We start from the raw sequence: 25,497 nt of genomic DNA, 5'->3' as shown, positions 1-25,497 counted from the left end.
AGGCCGGTAATTGGTCACATACTAGTGAACCAAAGAAATACTGGAAGAAATGAAATAATTTAGGGATAGAATCACCAGCCGATTTAAATCAGTCGAAAATAGAAGATAAAAAGATCAAGAAATGTAAAGGTACAAACACGAAGATAGATACAGATATGGACAACAGACAGGAGAAACAAAAATATGTAGAAATAGAAGAGAGCGCAGAGACGGAGTTGAAAAATACGAAGGAGAGTATTAAAAAGGCAATAACATGAGAACAAGTAGATGAAAAGGTAGAGAAAGATAAAATGGTGGGACAGAGTGTAACAGAAGAAGAAAAAGAGAGAAAGAGAGGGAGAGGACTGGAAACTGCACTTTAGTAAGGTAGAACAAGGAATGCAGGAGAAAGAGGGTGTGATAGAGGAAAATGGTAGAGAGGAAGGGAGCGAGTTATCAAGAGAAGAGATTGAGAGATTAAAAGTATAGTGGGGATGGGCGAATACGTAGTAATTTCAAAAACACGACCAAGGAGCTTTATGAAGAGGCTTGAAGTAGGATTCTCAAGTGTTTTAAATGGAGATAGAATAAGGATAAGGCATTACCAAAGTGGAGGAATCGAGTGGGAGGAAGGAATATAATAAGGTCCCTGGTGACACAGAAATAATGGCAACTTAGGTGGAGGACATGACGGAAATGATGGGAGTTAAATGTCGAAAAATCGAAGATGATGAGATTTGAGGAGAGCGGAGGAATAAAAAGGGAGGTAGAATGGAAGTGGAGAGAGGAGAGAGTAGAGGCAATAAGACGACTTAAATGTTTAGGGTACCAGATGCAACGAAGTAAAGGGGCAAACACAGGTATAAAGAACAGTGGTGTTGGGAATAGGAGTGAAGAAATTCAAAATCGAATTCAGAATAAGAAATCGCCTTCTTGATGCGATTGTGAGACGGGTGTCTATTGAACCCAGATGTAGGCGATGGAAGGAATGGGGTGAAATTGAACGGAAAACACCAAACTTCATATTGGAGGAGGAAATAAAAATGGAGAAGGGTCATCGGGTTTGACGACGATGGCTAAAGAAGACTGTAAAACTTGAATCGAACCAGTTCAGTTGGAAATAATCTCTCTTCCCCAAATGCCTACATTTATTACCAAATAATCCCAACCCCACAAGAACAAAGAAAAACTATTGTGGAAGAAACGGATACGGATGGACAGAGGTTGAAAGGAGGAGATAAATAGGGGAAGGGATGATAGAAGTATTTATAAAAAGAAACCAACATATACAAGTGCAGTAAAAGAGAGTGGAAATCGAGAATTAACGAGGAAACAGAAGAAATATCAGGGGGGGGGGGAAGAAAAAGTAGATTGTAAATTTACTGTTAATAAAACAAAACAAAACTTATCTTTGAAATTAGAATTTAAAATTTAATGCGTCGGAATGAATAAAATTAGTTTAAAATTGTTGTTAATTGTAAATCAGCACGCGGTTTATCGGTAAGCGGAAATTCGAAGCGAAAGGAAAGCGTTTAACTTAGACGATAAGAGGTAGTCACTTCTGTCGGACCTCACCAAGTGCCACGTTGTAATTTTTTAACTTTTCTCAAATGCTTTCCAAGTTTTATCCCAAACACCAGTTCTAGTTTAGTACCAAAAAAGTTTTTGGGCTATAGTTGTTTGATCCACCATTTTCTCTACAGTTTTTTTTAATATAAGGCCCAAAGGCCTAATTTTTTGGCGTATTCGCAAACGAAAAAAGACCGTTTGTGTTGAAGTGCATTTCATTTTTGTACTGTTACAATTTATTTACAAACGATGACTTTTCTGTGGTCGCCCGTGGAATACTAACAACTGAATTGCTCTTTCCTTAACCCAGACACGTAATCGTGCCATCGATTTCTGAATAAAACGCCAATTTAATTAAGATAAACTGTTTTAATGCATAATTTCAGTGACATCAATTATAAAATCACCTTGGGCTGGAAAGTTAGTCCTTGTGGCCGGAGTAAAAGTGATGTACCGTGTGCAAATTCGGTGCGTGATCATCTAAACATTCCAGCACGAGCACCGCCGTATCCCCACCGGTAATGCCCTTCACATTCATGCATTTGTTTATTATTTTAATCGCCACTCGCGGATTGTACGAGCGGCCGATGACCGATCTCACCATCTCCCAGTTGATCTCGCCGTTCTCGTCTTGATAGCCGTACCTCTTCCAGCAGCAGCTCAAGAACTCCTTGTACTTCGAGTTGTCGCCGAAAACCGCGTGCTCGCGCTTGGCTTCTCGCACGAGGTGCTCGGAGACGCCCGTTTCGTGGACGCAGGCACGCTCGTCCTCGTCAAGCTCATGGACTGCCTGAAATGTTAACGATCAAGATAAATTATTAATTTGCTACATGACGTAAACGTTATGTAAAGAAATGGCTGGTCCTACCCCTAATATGGCGAAACATTTTCTGTTACAGAAACGTTTAACGCATTTATTTTCCATAAACCCTTCCCAAAAGGTGCAGGTTGTATGTGGATTGGATTTGGGAAGAATTGGAAAGATAAACGAAATTTAGATCTGATCAATTGGACATGGTCATTCAAAATGAGTAACACTTATTTGATACATGCAAGGGGGGCCTTTGGGCCGAAGGGGATTTATAAATAACGATTTGTTTTCCTAAAATTTGTTATTCCTATACCAAGTGTATCTTTACGTGTTTCCTATGTTTGTCACTCAGATTCTCCCTTGTTCGTACCAGATTTACGCTATTTATAAAAACCTTTTTACATTAATTGACAACTATATAATATTTTCTGCATTTCTTCTTTTTTTCCCCCCCCCTTCTACCAGTATTTCTCTCCTGCTTTCCCTTGTTCTTTTTACTTAGTATTCCCATATCAGATGACTAATATCTCTCTTTCTCTCCACGTAGTCTGCATTTTCAGTATTTTTCTCCTTTCCACTTCACCTTTCCTCTCTCGCGATTATTTTATTGTTTTTTCTGATATTTCAGCACTCCTTCCGTTATTATCTCCTGTTTTCTTGTGAAGTTTCTTATTCTGACCTTGTTTTTGAATATCCTCTCACCTATTTCCCACACCTGTCTCATCACCACTACTCCTTTTTTCTTAAGTTTGTTACTTGCTCGTTTACCCCATTATTTCGATGTATCTGATATCCTCTTGCTTCCTCTACTCTCCCTCCACTCTCCCTTTTCTTCCTGGCCCTTCCCAAAACTCGTCATCTTTGATTTAGTTCTACTCCTTTTCTCTACCAGTACCTCTCCAATGTTCTCCCATAATGTCTTTCATCTGTTTTTCCTCTATTGCCATTATTACTGTATCATCATAGTATGCCAGAGGGAGCATATCTTCCTTCCATGTTATAATATTTTAAGTGCTCATTTCTGTCTCATTCCTTTTATTGCGCAGAACACTTTAGGCTTCGTAAATCATTATCACATTCCCGTTCTTTTTTTCCAATTTTTTCTCTGTAAGTGTGTAGTCGATGTACAATCGTTCCTCACCCGTTCCTAAGTTCCATTTGTGTTTCTGTCGTAAGGAACGGAAAGGGAAAGTGATATTTAAGATTCTGTTTCTCTTTTGCTGTATCTATATGCATCAGGGAGGTATTCCATACACCCCAGACCCCTTGAAAGCTGAAAAATCGTCTTTTCCCGAAACTTTCCGTGTAAATGAACACTAAAACTAACACGAACGCCTTTGGAAAGGAACGTAGCAACGGAGGGTGTCAGGGGTGTGGAATACCCCGCAGTGTATGACGATACTAAGACAGTCGTAGGGAAAGGGTTGTTAAAGATTTTATTTCCCTTTTGATATAACCTAGGGAGAAACAACTTTCAATTTTTGGTGTACACCCCTTTGAATATTAATTTGAATTTACGTGAATTAATGTGAATTAATTTAAATTAACGTGAATTATTGTGAATTAATTTGAATTAACGTGAATTAATTGGAATGAACGCGAATTCATTTTGAATTAACGTGAATTCATTTGAATTAACATGAAATAATTTGAATTAATTTGAATTAACATGAATTATTGTGAATTAATTTGAATTAACGTGAATTAATTGGAATGAACGCGAATTCATTTGGAATTAACGTGAATTCATTTGAACTAACGTGAATTAATTTGAATTAACGTGAATTAATTGAAATGAACGCGAATTAATTTGACTTTGAATTTTTGGTGTACACCAAAAATGGTACTTGTTTCCCCCTAGGATATAACTATGTACACCTGGGGCACGCCAGACCCCCTGGTAAGTTGACACAGTCGTCATTTTCCAAAAATTTCCGTGTAAACTAACACTAAAACTAATACGTGTGGGAAGGAAGCATTGGGGTATGGAGTAGTAGTGTACGACGATCCTAAGACAGTTGTAGGGTGAGGGATACTTAAGATTCTATTTCTCTTTCGCTATAACTATATATAACTGGGGCGTATTCCATACCATGATTTGTTCCGCAACGATATAATACACAGAAGAAGGACTAAATTAACCAAGTTTTGGTTATGCGATTTTGGATCATTTAAAGAGTTCTCCAAAATTTCTATTGCAGGGTGGAGTACTGCCAAATGAAAATAAAAAAGGAAATTTCAACAGTTTTTTTAATTGTTTATTATACAGTCAGGACTCACTTTAATGGTGTCAAGGTTCTCTTAATGTAGTAATGTGCAGGAGTGTAACAGGGGCGAACCTGAACCAGTTCAATTTCGCTCACCACCTGGTGGTGAGTTTGGAAAGTAGGCCAAGGTGAGTAACGTGACACAAGGTTATTAAAGGTCATTTTTGTAATGTCACATTTTTGTTTTTTTTTTTGTAGTGAAATATTTCATTCAAGGTTTAACAACCTTAATTTTTTGTAGCATCTATTTCCCTTATCACACTTTTTAATGGTGTCATGCTTTAATTTAAAGGACATTGATCTCATTTTTGCGATGTGAAATTCCATTTTCAAGGTCATCATAGGCCAATGACCCCATTTGTTGATGTGTCAAAATGGAATATGACATCGCAAAAAATGAGACCATTGAACTTGGATAGCCTTGAAACTAGAACATGACACAAAAAGGTGTTGTTGGCCTGTGATGACCTCGAAAAATAAATATGACATCTCAAAGATGAAGGTCATTGAACTATGATAACCTTAAAAATGAAACACCACAAAAATCGAGTCGTTGGTCCATGCTGACGCAATAAATGAAATACAACGCCACAAAAACGTGGTAATTCACCTCTAATAATCTTGAAAACAAAATGATGGAACCTTGACCTCGGATGACTTCAAAATGGAATATATTACACTGCAAAATAGTGGAGGTCACTGAACTTTGCCATTGACTTTGAAAATGAAGCAAAAATATTTGATGATCTTGAGAATAAAATATGACATTATAAACCTTGACCTTTAATGACCTTGCAAGTAAACTGTGTCGCTGTAAAAAATGAGGTTTTGACCTTTGCTAACCTTGAAAGTGTAGTATGACAACAATAAATTAGGATCATTGACCTCCGACGACCTTCAAAGCAAATGCCCTTGAGCGTAATCTTTTTCGAAGGTAACCGTCACGTGGCACACGACTGTCACCTTTAACTGGTCCAGGTTCGCCTACTATGTTCAAAGGGTAAGGCTTTATTTCTTCATTGATTAATATTTATCCGGCCTTAACGGAAATCGCCCATGAGTCCCCATCAAGCTATCCGCAAACCCGGATTTCTTTCTCAAGATTAAACACTTTACTTCCCCTAATGAGAAAATGTCAAATTCGAATATGAACTTCACCGAACATTTTTCACACCCTTGGCATGACGAATTTTAGCGCGACCACCGAAATTGATATCTTGTGCTCTTTTACGAAAATAAACTATTTTTTGATAAGTGCTTCCGTAACTGAAAACTGAATTTGTGGTTTGGAGTAGATAAGGTCAATTGAGGGACCCATTTTAGCTCTAGTGACATCACATCACCAGACGAATCAACTGGATTACATCCGTAATCCATTATGAAAACAATACTCCACAGAAATTAAAAGACGCAGAATGGATTGTTCAATTCCACCAAATGCATACAGATTTATTCTTGAAATTCCACTAGCCACGTAATTTATTGGAAAATTTGCACTTTAAATATCGACACCCTGTAGATTTATAACCTGTTCTAACTCCTTAATCTAAAAAAAAAATTTACTTCATGAACGCAAATTTAGAGCTAACGCTGCAGTGGTTTCTAAAATACCCTATTAAATATAGCATCTTAACTCTCTAAGCGCTCCTTGCAACCGTGCTACATTCCTTCCCAAAAACGCGTGAGCCTACACGGTAATTTTTGGCAAAAAACGAGTCAAATTCCTTCCCAAAAACGTTTAGAAACGTTCGTTTATATGGCAATTTTTGGAAAAAGTCGAGTCAGTTTATCGGGGGGTTTGGGGGATAAGGTATAATAGTTATAGAAAAACAGAAATAGAATTTAAATATCTCTTTCTACGACTGTCTTAGGATCCTTGTACACTGCGGATACAAAATAACTTCTTATCAATGAAACACAGCCGTCTTTACTTGCTGATTCGGTTACCCCGGCGATCTAAACCCAGCTATGGGCATTGGGCAATCCCTGCTTTGGTCGTCCCGGCCATTTGAACTTTGCTGTAAGGGGAGATGGAAAACATTTAAGACGCGGTGAACATATGAAGTAAATCTGTGTTTATTATATTGAAACAATTGACTGGAATTAAGTTCTCCTATTTGTTACTATATATAGTGTGAGATTTTTCTAGATTCTAGATATAATACAATTTGAATAGTATCAAATTCAATTGCAAAGGACCCATTTTTAAATAATTGCATTTTATTTTTATATATAATCTGGTAAAATGCAATTTTTTTTAAATGCACCGATAGCAATTGCGCAAACAAGGCGGCTTATTTGAGCTTCCTTGTATATTTCAACCATAACGTCTACTTGCGGTACCTAATTTGACAACCGCTTCTAAAGTAAATCATTGTTTATGTCAAAAAAAAAAGAAAAATGGGGTTGGACAAACGTCGTTAGGAAAGTGTGCATTGCAGGGATAATCGATGCCGGGAAAGTAATAGTCGCCGGGCTAGGTCGTAGCCGGGTATAAATCGCCGGGATGGCCGATGCCGGGATAGTAATGGTCGCCTGGATGGTATGCACTGAATTAAGATACCCACTTTAGCTTTAGTCACAGCGGCATCTCTTTTCCAGGCATGCGAAACTCATTATGAAAACAATGCTCTATAGATATTAAAAGACGCATAAATTAAAAAATTAATTTTTTGTGCAATTGGACGCGAAACAACAACTTCGCGTTCGCCATGGCGGCCGCGAAATTCATTTTCGCGGCCGCTGTCATAGTGACGGCCGTTAAAGTAAAACAATGTCACATATATTTTGACAATCAGCATGTAGGTAATTACAAATCTTTTGGATAAATGTTAATATTAATCGTACAGTTCGTATTGTTACTTATACTTACTCCTGAAAGAAAGTCTAAAGTGTTAGAAGCGTTATACTTTGAAACTGTAACATTTTGATTTTCATTAGAACTCAAACTGACAGGTACACTTTTTTATACACTCGTTTATATTAAGCATGCACTTTAGCATCGAATACACACTCCATAAGCTTGAACTTTTTAAGGTCTTCGATTTTTCCATAAGGTAAGCTAATAGTACATTTTCAGACAAGGTTCCGGATATCGAAGAATCACTTTCGGAGGCACACATTTTGACTTTTCTTTCACGAAAAATTATTCATTGTTTATCTCATTTCCATGGTAAAATGAAAACTGGCCGTCTTTCTATTTGCGACGAAAATTATTATTTTTGAAATCTCATTTTTATTTATTGACGATTCTACACAATTGCACAAAAAATGTTGTGTATACCACGGCCGCGTCATTCTTTAACGTCCTCAAAGTTGCCTTGCCTCGGCCGCAAGCGGCCTCGGCGCCAATCTTCTTTTCGGTACGTTAAAGAATGACTTCGCGGCCTAAGTATACAAATAACTATTTTTCAAGCCGTTATGGCCCTTTAAAACTTTTGACACCTTCATAAACAGCAGAGACCCCCCCGTTGCCACGTTCCTTCACAAAAACTGGGGAATATTCCATACCCCAGATATATCTTACGATCGTCGTATTCTGGGGGTACGTTTCCGGTGCTACTTTCCTTTCCATTGGACGTGTTAGTTTTAGTGTGTGTCAAAATTAGTTTCTGTGACTACAGCGCCACCTGATACTACGACAAACCCACTCGTTGGTATTTCCGCGTAACACAAATGTAATGGTCAAATATAGACCATAACATCTATCAATTAGCGAAAAGCAGAAGTCTCTAGGTGCCCAGGGGCCGAGATCTAGATGGAACACACAGACGGACGGACAGACGGCGGAAACTCGAGCACATAAGCGTTACCTCAACTTCGTTGTGTTACGCTAAAAAGCTCTAAGAACATGTCATTCAGAAAAAATAACCCAAAATGAGCGCATAGATAATGAAGAAAGACATACTCAATCCAAAGTACGGTGACATTTCAGTCCAATTTGAAATGGCGGATAACTCCATGACCGTGTTCGTATTAGGGCACAAAATAACACAAATACTAAGCCCCATTTGAATAGCACAAAATTTTTAAGATTTCGCAGAAATTGGAACAGTGTGCCTAAAATTATTATGCGATATATACCAACATCTTAATTTAATAATCAAAATCAAAGTATCTAATTAATCAGTTCTATGTTTGACATGCACTGGTTTTTGATTTGCCAAAAGCTCTTACCACGATCGATAGCCAGCACAACGCAATTAGCACAGCTGTTTTCCACATTTTCTCGGTCATAACTGATGATATCAACCATTTTAATTAGCGCTAATTGTCGCAAATTGATCGCGCAATTTTTGTTTGTTTTTCAGACCGGCGAGATGGAGGTGAAAAATCCATTGTTCCAAGACGATCCGACGCCCGCACAGACGCCGAAGCTTGCAGACGACAAGAAGTAACACCTCTACCCCTTATTGACCATTCTTTTAGTTTATCAAGAGCGTATATATTACCTGTTATATGCAAAATATGGATCTATTTTTTGTTAAAATTAATGTAATATTTATTGAAAGTATAGTTTATGAACATCAAAAGGTGTTAGGTAGTGGTAAGCGTCATATCTTTTTTACGAGACGAAAAAAGTGAGGGGTCGGTAATTTATGGTGAAGAAATTGCATACGTTAGAAATTAATCAGGATAATAAAATTAGAAATGAGCTTGAATTATATCAATTACTTGCGTGGGTAAAAGTGGTCGGGCATGCTTTCACTTTTGGCCGAGGAAGTGCACGCAAGGAAGTGATGAAAGTGATCTAGAATTTTCGAACCTGTTTGTACTAATAATCATAATACTAGAAACGCGCCCATTTAACGATTTTGTAAGTCTAGGTATATTTGCAGGAATAACAATAACAATTTGCTCACAGAGCCACAGCACACATTCATACAGTTGTTAAAAATCAGTCAAGTAACAACATTAAATATAAATTAACGGTACCACTGGGGCGTTAAGCCGCTCCTGGAAACTTCCAATTGTTCACGGCACTTTTTTGTACGTCACTCACGTCTTTGGTAATTCTCTTAGAAGCGCTTTGTTTGTCTTTCCGATCCCAACCGTGGTGGTGGTCGACATGGTGGTGCTCATCGTGGTGATGATCGTCGTGGTGGTCGGGAGTCGGGAACCACTCCTGGATAATGACCGGTTTCCAAATCACCTTCCACGCGGGTACCCAAATCTCCTTCCAGTCCGGCACCCAAATCTGCTTCCAGGCCTCCTTCCACTCCAACTTCTTATCGGGTACCCAAATCTGCTTCTTCTCCGTCCGCCAAATTTGTTTCCAGGCCGGCTTCCACTCTAGCTTCTTGTCCGAGACCCAAATCTGTTTCTTTTCGGTCCTCCAGACCTGCTTCCACGCCTCTTTCCACGCGAGTTTTTTATCCTCGATCCAAACTTGCTTCTTGGCCGACCGCCAGATCTGCTTCCACGACTCTTTCCACTCTAACTTCTTGTCGTGCACCCAAATCTCCTTCTTGGCAGTCTTCCAGTACTTATTCCAGACGGGTTTCCAGATCAGCTTCTTCTTCCAAATGTCGTGTGCTGTGTACTCGTTTCCGTGGTGGTCCTTTCCGAGGTAGTGCTCGCCGTGCACACCTTCTTTCACCCAAACCGGCACGAAGGATTTCTTCCACGCCGGAATCTGGATCTCTTTCCACGCGGGAACTTCGATTTCTTTCCAGACGGGTATCCAGATTTTTTTCCAAGCGGGTACCTCTATATCTTTCCACGCGGGCACCTTGACCGGCACCCAAATCGGTTTCCATATCTTCTTCCAGTCCGGCACCTGAAACTCTTTCCACGCCGGCACCTGGATTTCCTTCCAAACGGGCTTCCACACTTGTTTCCAATCGGGAACTTGGTACTCTTTCCAAGCTGGAACACTGATTGGTACCCATATCGGCTTGTGGTATTTCTTCCACGAAGGTTTCCAAATTTTCTTCTTCGCCGGCTTCCAGATCTTCTTCCAACCCTTTTTCCACTGGACCTTCTTCTTCCAGTAGCCCGGATCGTGGTGGTGATCGTCGTGGTGGTGATCATCGTGGTGGTGAACATCATGGTGGTGATCATCGTGCTGGTGGTCATCGTGGTGGTGATCGTCATGGTGGTGCTCCTCTTCGCCAGTGTTATAGGCGCCGAGCCCTAATCCGCCATCATCGCCACCGCCTCCGCTGCTAAATCCGCCACCGCTCGATCCGTAATTGGGCGAATAATCGTAACCGACTCTCCTTGCAATTCTAGAGTAAATGTAATTAGACAGCAAAAGGCGATTTGTGTTATCTTACGGTTTGGCAACCTTCCCCTGCGACTCGATAGCCTTCCCAGCTACGAAGACAATTATTCCCAGTACGATCTGAAATAAACAAAAGTGTATTTAAACCCTTTTCTCGATGTAATTATAAGATAAATATGCACTGTACGTTAGCGATGTGTGTGAAATTTCTACTAATAGAAAACGCACCAAATCCCTACTTATTTTCGTATTCCATAACTGCAAAATGTAGGTAATTACTATGTGATATGTTTAATTGTTAGTTAATGTAATTTTAGTTATACTGTAAGATGACACTAATAAATAAATGAAAACTGTGAGGCTTTGCACTATCACCGACACAAGAGATTAAACCACTAACCACTAGGTGCTTGTAGACCCACATAGTTGAGGGACTTCTTCGTCAAGGGAAAAACTTCACTTATGATCGCAAAAGTATGTGTCGAAGAAATTATATAGGATTAGTATCGGGCGGCGTTGGGGGAGCGAAATGAAAGGTGGGGCCCTCTTACTTTCCCCAAGCCACCCTCACGGTCGCGAAGGTCAAGGGACAAGGCCGTGGAGAAATTTTCGTTTTGTTTTCGATAGGAAAACTTATGATTTATTAGCGTACTTGCCCTAGTAATTGACAAATTGGTTCGCATGTAGGCATAGTGCGTATGTTAATTTTTGAAGAAAGTTGTTTTCTCTCGTGTTTTAGCTGAAGTCGTTTTCGGTAGGATCGGCGTGTAAGCGTTTTGCATAATTTATATTAATTGTGTTAATGATAGGTTGAATTTGTAGTGCGCAATTAAACTCGCGCGATATTTGCCAGTGAAATTTTGAGGTAGTCGTACGTTAACGCGTATTTTAGACGAGTTATGCAGGAGGTCACTAGCCTATGAGTGAATGTGATGCACCTATGGGTAGAGTTTCATCAAATGAGCACTAGCTCCGAGAAATTGCCAGAAAGGATTGAAAGAGAGACGCTGTCTTTAAAGATGGCCAGGTTTTCTAAAAGACCGATCAAGGGGTTCGTCGAGGGAAGGCATACTCATTTTCGAATGTGCGCTGTTGGTGTCAAATTGACAATGATTGATAAATTGACTTTGGGACCAATTTCCGACAAGTGGTACCTACCTTCTGCGACATTCGCTCCTCGATGACTGGAGATGTTAAACTCCGAGATCTAACCTTTCCTCAGGGTTCAAGAGTAAAGTTTAAAATTCTACCACGAACCTAGAATCTCAACCTCTGTACCCCAAACCTTAAAATTCAAACCCGAAACTTCAGGCATGAAGTTTTAAACAAACCTTGAACTTTAAGGACTATTTACTCGCATTTCGCGCTGGTTTTAAACTAACCCAATTCTGATTAATCGGGAAATTCTGAACTTGAACTCAAAATATTCAAGAGTGCTGAGTTATGGAATTTTCTTCTGACGACCCTTATCTTTTATCCAGAATTTCAATGATAGTGATCATTATGTGACTGTGGTAGGCAAGTCAAAGTGATGGCTTCCAGTTCACTACACCTTAAATCCGAAACCGTTGAGGAATCACTAGCATTTCTGACTGATTTTGTTTCCTTTAATAAAGTGCAATTACAAATGGCAAAAAATTAAACTACGGTACGGGACTCAAGAATGTATTAAATTACTTACGGCAAGAATCAAAAATGGCAAAAGATAATAGATTTGGAGGTAAGTATGGAGTAACATTAGTACTCAAGATAACAGACTGAAATTTATTTATTTTTTTAGACAATCGATCGCTTAAATTTAAAAAAAAACAAAAACAAAATAAATTTCAGCGTGTTATCACAGATTTAAATGTACTTTTAAATCTGTAGTGTTATCTTGAGTAGGTACTAATGTTACTCCATACTTACCTCTAACACCACATGTTCAATATGGAACAATTCATACACTTTATAATAGACTTACTTACGGCAAGTACAAAATGGCACAAGATGCCCACAAAATCCAGTGTTTACCGTATAAAGAAATCCGAATTTTAGAAAATTTCCAGCTGCTCGCTGTATTCAGTACTAAATCGGTGCAAATTAATTCGGTTTTTAAATTAATTACTCGGCCTAAATTTATCGAAAAATTTAGGATGGACATCAGACTTCCACTCTTTTAAGCGCGCTCATTTTGATATAACTCTTGGCGCCGTCTGCCGGTTTTTCTACAACTTATTAAAACCGTCATTCATTAACTATGCTTACCCAATTAAGCGTTTTCAAACTTCCACACTCGTTAATTCAATTAACACCTAGACTGATTGTAATTTTCCGGCGCAACAACTGTTGTCGTTATCGACAACCTGGCATGTCTGTAAAACTGATAACGTCTAAACAACTCGAAACTCGTTTGTGCCCTGGTTTTCGTCTATTATGGGAATCTAAAGTACTTCATAATTAATAAACCGCGCTGGAATATCAAAATCAGAGCTGAGTACTGCTCGCGAGGGTTTCGCTCGAAAAAGCGTTCCAAGCGAAAAAAGCGCTTACGTGCGCATCGCTCGCGAGCACTTTTCGGACCGGCCGCTTGGTGCTCGATACTCGAACGTTTACTTAAAGTGCCCGGCGCTCGAGCGCTTTTTTCTGTCCGCGAGCGGTTTTTCCGCTCATGAGCTTTTTTTCGGCTTGCAAGCTCTTTTTTTACTGGCGAGCTCTTGTTCCGCGGAAAAAAACCGTACGGGAGCGGGAAAAACCGTTTAATCTTTCAGCACTTGAAGGTCCATGTTTTCTCCTATTTCTCCCTTTGTTTCGACCTCTTCCCGTTTGTATCCGTTTTTTTTAAATATTTTGTTGTCCCCACCTACTTCCCTTTATGTTCATCCTTTTACCCTTTCTCTCCTTTCCTCGAATTTATCTCCCTGCGTTCGGACTCCCAGTACCCACTGTTAATCTTCTAGTTCATCCGATTCCTTCATTCCCACATCTCCGTTCCATTCACCAATTATTCGAAACTCATTTTTGAATTTATTTCCTCTCATTCTTCACATCTGCCTAATCGCAAATTTTCCTCTTTTCCGGTATTCCCTTACATGTACGTTTGCCCAATCATTTAGTTGCCTCTGGTATCCAGTTTCCACTTCGTTTCCATCTCCATTTTCTCTCCTGCCTCCTTTGCGAAATCTCATCATCATCGATTTTTCTACATTTACTTTGATTCGTTTTCTTTCCCTGTGCCTCTCCAATCTTGTCATAAACTGTTTTTCCCTTTTTCTGCCATTATTACTGTTTCATCAGCGTATTCCAGGGACTATCTTCTTTCTTCATATATCTTATGTAAAGGTTAGCGAATTTATTGTGCAAAACCCTTCAGACCCCTTCCCTTCTAGCCTTACCCTACTTATTGTTCCTCCATATAACTCCTCGACTGTCCCTTTCAAATTATCTATTTTCCTATCTTCAGTCATTTTCATATATTTTCTCTTTCTAAACAGTCAACCGCTGCCTTTAAATCCATGAAAAATACACTTCCGACCTTTTTTCCAATTCGTTTTCAACTATTTTGTGTGTAAATAATCATCAAAGACACAAAGTTAGTTCGTCTTATTTGAGTTTGTGTTTCCGTTTTTACTTTTAGAAGTGTTGGTAGGTGCATAATTTAATCGGTTTCGTAAATTATTCGATTTAGATATGGTGTTAGAAGTAAGGTTACACATGGTCGTTTGCGATAAGTAGTTAGTAGTTTTATTATCACACGAAAATTTAATTAACGCACGTGTTCTGGTGCTGATAAGGATATGCGGCGTTAAGTGCGCCGGAGGATCACAAATCTTTACGACCAGATTGATTGGAGTATTTAATAACTGTCAGTAAAGTCTTTAATTCATTTATCTGTCGAACGCTTGCGTGCGTGGTATGTGTAAAAACAAGCTCAGAATGCTTTTCTTTATTCCAGCATTGTTGTTTTAATTTTTTCGCGAAATAAAATGTTTGTCAATCAATTAATTGTTTATTCGAATCCATTGGGCAACCCAGTGAGAGTTTTCATGTCAAGTTTTTCTCCAAATTTGTGTTGATCGAGGTCACCTAGTCTCTCAAATTGAAAAATGTTAAGCCAATATTGGGATTTTCCATTTCAGCAGATACCGGAAGTGTACGAGGAGAGATTATAACATTTGTGATAATCCACCCTTATGGTTAGGCAACGCACCTTTACATCTCAAACAAAAATATGATATGCTCTGTATATAACCAATCGACCGTTCTGCGCAGATGTCTAAGACTAGGGGATTTTCATAACGAAGCTAGGAAAACAAAAGAGCGTGGCAGAATGAAGAAGATGGCGACGGGGTCGATGGAGGCCATCACGCTTTCCTACGTTTCTCTTCTTGATTATTTAGTTCATTGTGTTGTGTTGAAGGTGTATTTACTGGTAGCAACCATTTTTCAGTGTCTTCAGTATCCTCTCTTCTATCTTTGTCCATCACTTTCACCTGCTTTCCTTGGAGGACTCTAATAAAGTGCTCGATACAGTCCTTTATTTGTATCCCTCTTCCACTTTTTATGTTTTCCCTTTTCCTCTGTATATTATATTTCAAAAATGTAGTTGTAATGCCTGACCCCTGATAATATGCCTCCTATTAACCCCCTTCGAAAATTGTTTCATCCATATGGATTTACTCGTTAACCCATTCTTGATTTTCTCCCAGTTCTTTTCTTTTATCCTTGATTCCACCATCCCCACCACATTATATCCTCTTAGAAACTCCCAGAATTGTCAGTTTCTGTCTGCTTTGGTACTACAACCTACAGTGACTCTATAGAGACAGTGTGGGTACTGTTGACAAGTTTTTTAGGGAACCAATGTGCTTGTTTACATAAATCAAGATTACTGAAACAATGTATTTATTTCACTCGGTACACAGATGAGTGAAGGTTATCCTTTATTATGTGGGAGCTTAGACCATTGAATTTATAGTTATAAATTCAATGCTAATATAATATAACACAAAGCGCTATAATTAAGGTAACGTAATCCTTTTGATTTGTATTTAAAATAACTATCTGTTCTCTTTAAGAAGTTACATTAAGTTTTACTGAACGTAATTAAAGGAATTTTTTTAAGAATCGATTTTTGTAACATGGAACATATGGAATCTACAGATTTTGATGAATCTATAGAATGTACAGGATCTACAGATTCCACAAAATCTACAGAATCTTTAAGTTTTATGCTTTGATGTTGGAATTACCGAGTAACTATTTATTTAAACTTTACAATAAATCACATCCAAATTTCAATTCAAATATCCTTGTTCGAGAACGAGCATGCGGTGCATAATGAATTAGAATATAGAACATAATTACATAACACAACAACAAAGTATTGAACAGAATAAAAGAAAGTAATTTCTTTTCGTTCTTCCTCATGGATGTTATTCCTCTATTTGATCGAAAGTTTTCCTAATTATTTGGTTGGTTTCCTCTTATATCACTCACTGCAAAAAGATATCGCGTCGAAGTCCAACTCGCTAATTAAAAGAAAAGTGCTAAATACAAATTTTATATTTACATTTTTTGAGCATTAATTATTACGCCTGCTTTTCTTACACAAATTGCTAATTATGAGAGCTTGCAAGTGGTTTTTAACGCTTAGTTTTGTGGTGACTGGCAAATTTTTAACAATTAAATTAATTATTCTTCGTGCACCGGAAAGTGCAGTGATGAAACGTTTGTTTACAAACAATAGTTCAGTGGCATTGTTTTGTTCGGTCATTTCCGACTTAAGGCCAAATCTGTCGCAATTAAGATGTGAATTTGAACTAGGAAGTTCAATCCCTTTTTTGTAGCATTTGCGCCGGAGTGACTGAGCATCGGCCGTAAACAATATTCCTTTGTGACCAACATTGAACACAATACCGAGCAATTTGTCCTCGACCGACAGCAGTTACATTTGCATATTTCCACAACTAAACACTTAATTACTTGCCGATGGAAAATATTCGTTCGGCTAGACCTTGACCGGATAAGTCTCATTTGCTTCTAATTATATTCACACTTTTTTATTTGTAAGATTTTCGATGAAAACCCGAAGAGAACTTTCGCTCTGGTAACCTCGGCGCGAAATTCTTTACGGTAACAGAACGTGGTTCCCTTTGGGGTAGCCTGGGACGGAATGCCTCCAAAAACGTCCCAGACTAACCCCTTCCCATTTTTTTTCAATAATTAACGAACTTTTATATCACGTCTAATAATTAAGCCAACCATTTTTTTTAAGTCAATCAGGATCGATGTACTCGCAGAGTAAGAAAAACTAGGCCATCCTTCAGAAACCCACACACGGGAATTCTGATGAATTGTATTCTTGTAATGCGAAACGGTGATCCCAGAACTGCGTAATTTGTGGAACAAAACCCGACTGAGGTAATTACCTTCTATATCTCCCACTCACTGAGACCTAAAACTTCCCAAAGCTATTTATTAAGGGTACAACGTGCTATAGAAACTAACTTACGCCATACCATTTATTGCAAAATTCCATCCTCTTATATTTTCAAACCCTGTAAAATTTGTATGATCTGTAATGCATTTGGAAATACGTAATACGCTTCAAGGAGCCTTACTACCCCATAAAATCTAGCCCTGAATCTAGCCCTTTACATTTTTTTATGTTAAACCTTTAAGAGCTTTTGTGAGTTGGTATTGTTAAAAGATAGGTTCAATAACAACTATTAAGGGCCTATATTTAAAAGACATCTATTAACTTTTGATTAAGAGTACATCAGAGGTTTCCAAAGGCTTTCAAGGATCTTTTAGTAATCAGACATTTAATTCTTAAGAGCGTTTAAGAATCTTAGCCCTTAGGAGTGTACAAAAGCCAAAATTGGAAGAGCTTTGAGGATTCATCAGGGGGTTTCATGCAGTCCACAGTTTCAAGGTACAGTTTCAGCGATCAGCTTCAATAATCGATTTCAGTGTACAGTTCTAGTATTAAATTTTAGTGATAGACTTTAGTGTACAGTATGGGCGTACAATTTCAGTGTTAAGTTTCAGTGATCAGCCCCAGTGTACTGGCTCAGTGAACAGTTTCAGTGTATAGTTTTACTGTAAGTGTACAGTATCGTTGATCAGCTTCAGTTTAAAATTTCAGTGATCGGCTTCAGTTTGTATAGTTTCAGTGTTCCATTTCAGGGTACAGTTGCAGTGTTGAGTTACAGTAAGCAGTCTAAGTGTTGATCAGTTTCGTTGGAAAGCTGTTGTCCACAGCTTCAACGCACAGTTGCAGTTCAGCTTCAGTGTACTGTATCAGTGTGCCGCTTCAATGTAAAGTTTCATTCAATGGGCTTCAGTAAGCAGCATGCGTGATCGTTTCGGTATACAGCTTCAGAGTTCAGTTTCAGCATCAATGTACAGTTTCAGTGTATAGCGTCGGCGTACAGTTTCAGTGTACAGTTTCAGTGTGCAGTTTCAGTGTACAGTTTCAGTGTACAGTTTCAGTGTACAGTTTCAGTGTACAGTTTCAGTGTACAGTTTCAGTGTACAGTTTCAGTGTACAGTTTCAGTGTACAGTTTCAGTGTACAGTTTCAGTGTTTCAGTGTACAGTTTCAGTGTACAGTTTCAGTGTACAGTTTCAGTGTACAGTTTCAGTGTACAGTTTCAGTGTACAGTTTCAGTGTACAGTTTCAGTGTACAGTTTCAGTGTTCACAGTTTCAGTGTACAGTTTCAGTGTACAGTTTCAGTGTACAGTTTCAGTGTACAGTTTCAGTGTACAGTTTCAGTGTACAGTTTCAGTGTACAGTTTCAGTGTACAGTTTCAGTGTACAGTTTCAGTGTACAGTTTCAGTGTACAGTTTCAGTGTACAGTTTCAGTGTTCAGTTTCAGTGTACAGTTTCAGTGTACAGTTTCAGTGTACAGTTTCAGTGTACAGTTTCAGTGTACAGTTTCAGTGTACAGTTTCAGTGTACAGTTTCAGTGTACAGTTTCAGTGTACAGGTTCAGTGTACAGGTTCAGTGTACAGTTTCAGTGTACAGGTTCAGTGCACGGTTTCAGTTTACGGTTTCAGTGTACGGTTTCAGTGTACGGTTTCAGTGTACGGTTTCAGTGTACGGTTTCAGTGTACGGTTTCAGTGTACGGTTTCAGTGTACGGTTTCAGTGTACGGTTTCAGTGTACGGTTTCAGTGTACGGTTTCAGTGTACAGTTTCAGTGTACAGTTTCAGTGTACAGTTTCAGTGTACAGTTTCAGTGTACAGTTTCAGTGTACAGTGTACAGTTCCAGTGATCAGCTTCAGTTTAAGGTTTCAGAGATCTGCTTTAATTTACAGATTCAACGTTCCGTCCGAACTACTTGTAGGGGAATGGTTAGAGTCCTGGATTTTTTTGCAGTAGGTAGCCTATACCTAGAAGGTGTACCAGACGGCCATCAAATTTCGCTGTCTAAAAGGGGGCCCCCACGAATTATTTCCTGAGATGCTGTTTTTGAAAGTAAAACGTGCATAACTTTTACATACGACAACCAATTGGTCTGAGATTTTGCATACGCATGCCTTTAGTGGTGCTAAGTTAAACTTCAGGAAATGTGGAGGGGGGGGGGGATAAACATATGTTCTACCCTTCATGGTATTCTAATGAAAGGTCTCATCGAAATAAATTGCTTTGTACAAACTATAACTTTCCCGTGCGACTTTTTTTCGAGATCAGTGAGCGAAGGGGCCTGTGGGGGGTAAACATAATGTTCTACCCTTCATGGTACTCTAATGGAAGGTCTCGACGTAAGGAATTAATTTCTACCAACCATAATATATCCCTCCTCCTCGATCTCTTATCGTGATCGGTTATATTCCCTTATACCTTAAGAACGGATTGTCGGAAGAGGGCGATTGAGACGTCTGCAAGAAGTATATCCATTGGTGATGTCAAAACAAACGCTATTTTGGTAAAGAAAAAATGCGTTTTATCTGTACAAGGGTTGTGCACAATTTATACTTGCTTTTATTTTGTATGAACATCCTGCAGGTAATTTTTTCATGAGGTTCGGTGATTATTTTAAGTTAAGGTGAACTTTGTATAAAAGCTTTTTCGTATACTGTGATCCATGTAATAGAAAACTTGCGAGGGAAATGTAAATTGGATCTATTTTATTATTGGTTTCTCGTCAATGTATTCAAAATTTTACGGTAATTTTGCATTTCCAGAGAAAAGGAGAAATCTTCATTAGACCCATCATCATAAAATTTATGTTAAGCGATAGCCATAGACCATTTAATTATTTCCCTAAAATGATTCTAATTACAAAGAAAGAATGACCAACCCTTTAATTGTCACTGTTCGCAGAACAACTACCCCACCACAAAAAAAAAACTAAAACGCAGTTTTCAACGGGAAAATTGATGGCAGTGGTTTTCTGGGTTTTGTGGGGGGATTTTGTTGCTTGCGTACACAATTTTTTTAATGATATGCGGTTTTGTCTTTGTCCTTTTCTTGTTCGTGAATGAAAATTTGATTGCAAATAACCGGTCAATGCATCGACCATCGATGGAAAACTCTCATGATCCATATACGGTTGGGAAAGTGGGCGATACAAAAGGCACGCCTTTCTTCCGACGGAAATAAGATGGTATCTGATAACACTTCCTTCCTAAGTTTCTTGTAAACGATTTGAACAATTTAGTATAACAACGTTATGAAAGTAGGTATAGAAAAGTTACGGGCAGACAGTGGGAAATTTACAATTTTAGAAAAGCAGACGTGTGTTACACCGGCATCGACCATTAACTCTAATTAAAGTAAACCAACAGTGGTTATTAATTGTGCATGATCGCCTATGTGCGAATTGTTTATTTTTTTCATCAATTAGCGGAATAATGAAAGCCGCGGTAACGGCGAAAGCGACAAAGAGTTCGTTTTTCGAAAACCCGCAATAATGAGGAAGTAGCCGGTTTGGGTCAAATTTGAGTGCTAATTACGGAGATATGCACTTTCCCTTCTGGCGGGTCTCGTTACGCAATGTTGTCGTTTTGGTGAACAAGTTCACGAAATCGCCGAAGCGAATCAATGTCAAGAGCAGAATTGTTGCCGGATGTACGCGGGTACTTTTTTCAGCATTTATAGTAGGGTGCTGGTTACCCCGACGCCGTAAAAGACGCAAGACGCTTCCGCTCTCTAAATTGTTTCAACTTTCGATTGCGTTATAGGTGAAAGTTCTTTATTTTCCTTTTGGGAAATATGTCCAACTTGATGGCAAAATGTTTCTATATTGAGACGGTGATCTGCACTGGGTGACTCATCCATGTAGTAACTTTTTCCACTTTGGGTATGCGTGAGTTGCTACAGGTAATACCCACTTTCACCGAACTTGTGTAACGTAATCTGATTACTAAAACAATTGTTATTAGGTACCTACCTCACGTGCTTTTCGTTTCACTTATGTCACTCGCCGACGCGACGTGTCAATAAATTATTGTCGGTGATGTCGTTTTATGAGATGTTGGGTTTATATATGTTGTTAAATTTCTGCAGATACTGTTTTGCCGTCTCCACTCTTCTCTATAGGTAATATCGTCTATCTTCACTCGTCTTTTCTTCAATTGTTTTCTTTTTCAAAAATTTTACACGTTTCACATCCGTCCAGCATAAGTATATACTGCATACAAAGCACTTCGCTATTCATGTCTAACTTTTTGAACAGTAGTATTCCACCTTTCCGTACACAGACTCCTTTGTCCATTCCAATGCGCGTCTTAATTTTGTTCCAGTTTCTCCAATCATCTGTTACAGTGGTTCCTGTTCACCACACTTTCTTGTTTCTTGCTTTATAACCAAAGGTCTTCAGAAAATATTCGGGCTACTCTCCCGATTCATTAACCTTAGTATCTCTACTGGAATTCCATCTATCCGCGTGACTTTACCTGATCTCATATCTTTCATTGTCCTACCCACTTCGGCTAGCACAGGGGCTAGCATATAATGCTGTCTCCTGTTATTGTCAGGAGAGACTGATTTTTCTCTTTCCAGTTCCAGGTACATTGGTTTTCACGTATTTTACAGAGATCTACCATATACTCTTTCCATTTCACTCTCTTCTTTCAGTACTTTTCCATTCCGGTCTTCCATCTCATTGCTATATGCTATATACAACAAGCTCTTGATGCTCCATCCCAGGGAACCTGTTTAAGCCTGTTCTAAATAATATCGTGCCTTTCGTCTTCCTATCCCTTCATGCTTTTCTATTTCATTACATTGATTTTCTTACTAGTTTCATCAATTTCTTTTCCCAACTCCGTATTTAACTTCCGATATTGTCTTCTTCTTCTTTCGGTATTGATGTTATTGTACTTTCTTCTCTCTTCCATTTTTGCTACCATTTCTTGATTGATCTAAGACTTATTGACCTTATATACCACTTTCTCTTTGAAAGCTTTCATTATTCCCGCCTGGATTTTGCCCCACTTGCACTCTAGATCGTCCTCAACTTGTGGGGACCTTAGATTCATTATTTATTTATCTATCAATTTGTCCATTTTACCCTTTTTAAGTCAAACTCTGATGTGTGCCATAAGTAGAACATAGACACTATGAAAATCAGAACCTGTAGTCCAGTCAAATTAGACAAAATAAGGGCCAAACCCGGAAATTTGAAAAAACAAGCTGAAAATTGGCATACATGTTCAGGATAGTGCCAGGACCAATTTCCGAAAAGTCCCAAAAGATCCCGGTTGGGGAACGGATGTCATCTTGAAAAAACTACTCGATTTCTCGAGTTTTGAGCAAAACTAATGAACCAATGGTCTGATTCTCATTGCTAAGGTGTCAAAATGTTTGTTTTAAAGTGTATTTGGAGTAAAAACATAATTCGGCACATAAAGAAGCCCTTGGAAATTCGAACTTTTTTATGAAAATCACCCCCAACCTGCATTTTTCACGTTTTCGGCATTTGTTGTTTTGTTTGCGTAATCCTAGGATTGGTTGGACGAAATCCTCCACCTTTTCCTATCCTGCTAATCTTTTCAGTTCTACATAACTACCCTTGCCTACGTCCCTAACTATTTGGTCTATGTGTTTAAGTATCTGTGGTCCTTGCTTGTCCTCTCTGGTCTGGTCTTGCCCTCTGTCCTACCTTCTATAGCTAGTAGTACTATTCCTCCGTGTCTTAGCACGTTCGCTATCATTGTATCTCGTCTTCTCTGTACGGTTTTCAACATTTCCCTATTTCCTGTACTAGCTCTAAGACTGCTTCGTTTGTTACCCTATCCATCCAGCTAATCCTCATCCTATCCTACTTTTGCCTACCTTGTCGTCCAGGTTTCGCACCTGTATGACCTACACTCCATTTGTACGTTTTTAGCAATCTTTTCCTAATTCCTATATTTATCTCGGATCTTAGCAGGTCCCACTTTTATTCCAATGCTTTTTTAGCCTGCGCTATCCTGGATTTTATATCTTCCTTGCAACGATTATCTTGTGTAACATTACTACCTAAATAGCAAAAGGAACGGTTATCTTAGAAAGTGTTCATTTATGTAATACGGAAACTGGTTTCCTCATCGGCAGCTAAAAGGGCGATAGACCTTCTGTTTCCAATTCCTAAAAGAAATAAATAAATCTGGAAGCTACGGTTGCTTAGTAACGCATGTGCGAATAGTTGAAAGGATTTCCGCGCTTATTTACATTAATTGTAAAATGCATTTAAATATTTTTTACGTGCAACTTAACCTGACTGCAAATAATAATGAAAAATATAATGAATAAAATAGTGTTCACTTAGTTAGTACTCTCAATCTTGTTCTGAACTCTGAAGATAGAGAACGTCAAGAAGAACGATTAGAAACATCAATACTAATTATTCCAAGCTTTATTTAACAACAACAGTCGGAAAAGAGAGAAACCCATGATGGGGGTGGTTTTTTTTAAAAAGGTCACATTTGCAAGGGCATCGTATTATACGAAATAATTATTTCACTCAAAACAAACATCAAAACAACCATTTTGACACCTTGACGACGAAATTTGGACCATCCGTTCATTTGTTATGCTCAAAAATCGGAAAATCAAATTTAGGGGTAGTTTTTTCAAGATGGCGTCCGTTCCCCAATCGGGATCTTTTGGGACTTTTCAGGATTTAGTTCTAGCACCATCCTCACCAAGTATGCCAATTTTCAGCTTGTTTTTTCAAATTTCTGGGTCAATGTCTACTTTTACTGGACTACTGGTACCCCGTTTCTGTATTTTTTTACAGGTGTAACATTTCATCTGAAAGATGGCAGAGGACGGAGCATGTATACTTGGTGGTCTGCTCGGCCTATCTCACGTACCACTCGGTGCTCCACCAACCAAGAAGCCGGCCAAGTTGATATGGTGTAATGTCAAAATAGGGGGCTCCCTCTTGTGGTTGGCTGTGACTAGGTTCAAAATTTAGTTTTGTGCATGCGCAGTGCCAACTTTTTTTATTTATAGAAGTATTTAAACGAAATTTCATACATAGGCACATGGAATAAAGGGAAATCAAACGCCAGTTTCAAAATTTGGTTTTCTGTTGCCGCTTGCCTTATTTCAGGAGCAGCGATAACATTTTTCTCTCTTTTATCATTCTCTGTGTCCATTTTTGAAAAACAGGAGTTCGCCTTACGATCAGAGCTGAGTAGTGCTTTGAAAATAAGTGCTTGCTAAAGGACTTCAATTACTTTTAGTGCTTAGAACTCTGTGCTTCAATTACTTTCGTAATTCAGGAAAAAGTGCTTCAATTACCAAGTACTTTTTAAAAGTGCTTGGAGCTTCAAGCCCTATTGAACTGATTGAAGCACTTTCATACAATTTCGAGCACTTCTAAAGAGCTTCAAGCACTTATCAAGGGCTTCGAGCACCTATAAAGAGCTTCAAGCACTTATAAAGAGCTTCAAACACTTATAAAGAGCTTCAAGCATTTTCAAAGAGCTTAAAGCACTTTCAAAAAACTTCAAGCACTTTTTAAGGGCTTCAAGCACTTTCATAACGAAGCTCTTATCGTGAATTAGGTGACGAATTTAGAAAACCCTTAGTCTTACTCATTCCTTCACTCCTACTCTGACGTTACCTACGTGTTCTGTGCTTCATTAGTGATTAGTCTGCAGTCTGCACATCTCACTGTTGACTTCTTGTTTTTCGTATTGTGTGGTTTCCTGTGAAAGGGGTCGTACGATTTCGCGAACAAAAAAAGGAAGAGGTAATAGTTCTGCCATTTATTAACGCTGCCCTATCATATTTAGGGCATACCGGCATACGTTAAGTTTTGTTATAGTTATTACGATAGGTATAATCAGATAATTTACTGCCGCGTATATAATACATAAAATACATTACCTGAACGGCAAAAAAAGTACCTAATCAATTACCATGCACTTGCCACTAAATTAAACATTTTTATAAAAGGCCAGAAAATAACATCAAACCGCCAAAATAGTAAATACCAAGAATAGTAGAAGTTTAAATTTTGGTTTGCAAGTTATTTTTTTAATTTAGTCTTAACCCTTATATCTGTATTACTTTGATTATAAGGAATTGTTATCTTTTATTGTCCTTTTATATTTGTAATTAAGAATTATTACCTACATACTAAAAGTTTACAAATTTTATCTGTGCATTTCTTCACGTAACACTAATTTCGGCTCCGTTAACTTAGCACCACCATT

The 25,497-nt window shown here is 38.5% G+C and overlaps 2 protein-coding genes across 2 annotated transcripts; both read right to left on the bottom strand.

Annotated features, from left to right (window-relative positions):
- Nucleotides 1-1,897: 1,897 nt before the first annotated feature.
- Nucleotides 1,898-8,872, bottom strand: LOC116180390. Its single transcript, XM_031500357.1, has 2 exons — nucleotides 8,803-8,872; nucleotides 1,898-2,338 (listed from the first exon to the last, which is right to left on the bottom strand). The coding sequence occupies exons 1-2, from the start codon at nucleotides 8,860-8,862 to the stop codon at nucleotides 1,970-1,972; spliced, it is 429 nt and encodes a 142-aa protein (XP_031356217.1). The 5' UTR covers nucleotides 8,863-8,872; the 3' UTR covers nucleotides 1,898-1,969.
- Nucleotides 8,873-9,175: 303 nt separating this feature from the next.
- LOC116180101 lies at nucleotides 9,176-14,298 on the bottom strand. Its single transcript, XM_031499936.1, has 2 exons — nucleotides 14,232-14,298; nucleotides 9,176-10,899 (listed from the first exon to the last, which is right to left on the bottom strand). The coding sequence occupies exons 1-2, from the start codon at nucleotides 14,296-14,298 to the stop codon at nucleotides 9,572-9,574; spliced, it is 1,395 nt and encodes a 464-aa protein (XP_031355796.1). The 3' UTR covers nucleotides 9,176-9,571.
- Between the last annotated feature and the right edge of the window lie 11,199 nt (nucleotides 14,299-25,497).

The sequence above is a fragment of the Photinus pyralis genome, unplaced genomic scaffold (assembly GCF_008802855.1).
Source record: "Photinus pyralis isolate 1611_PpyrPB1 unplaced genomic scaffold, Ppyr1.3 Ppyr1.4_LG9, whole genome shotgun sequence".
NCBI lineage: Eukaryota > Metazoa > Arthropoda > Insecta > Coleoptera > Lampyridae > Photinus > Photinus pyralis.
The sequence above is the reverse complement of the archived record's forward strand: the minus strand, read 5'-3'. Positions and strand labels throughout refer to the sequence as shown.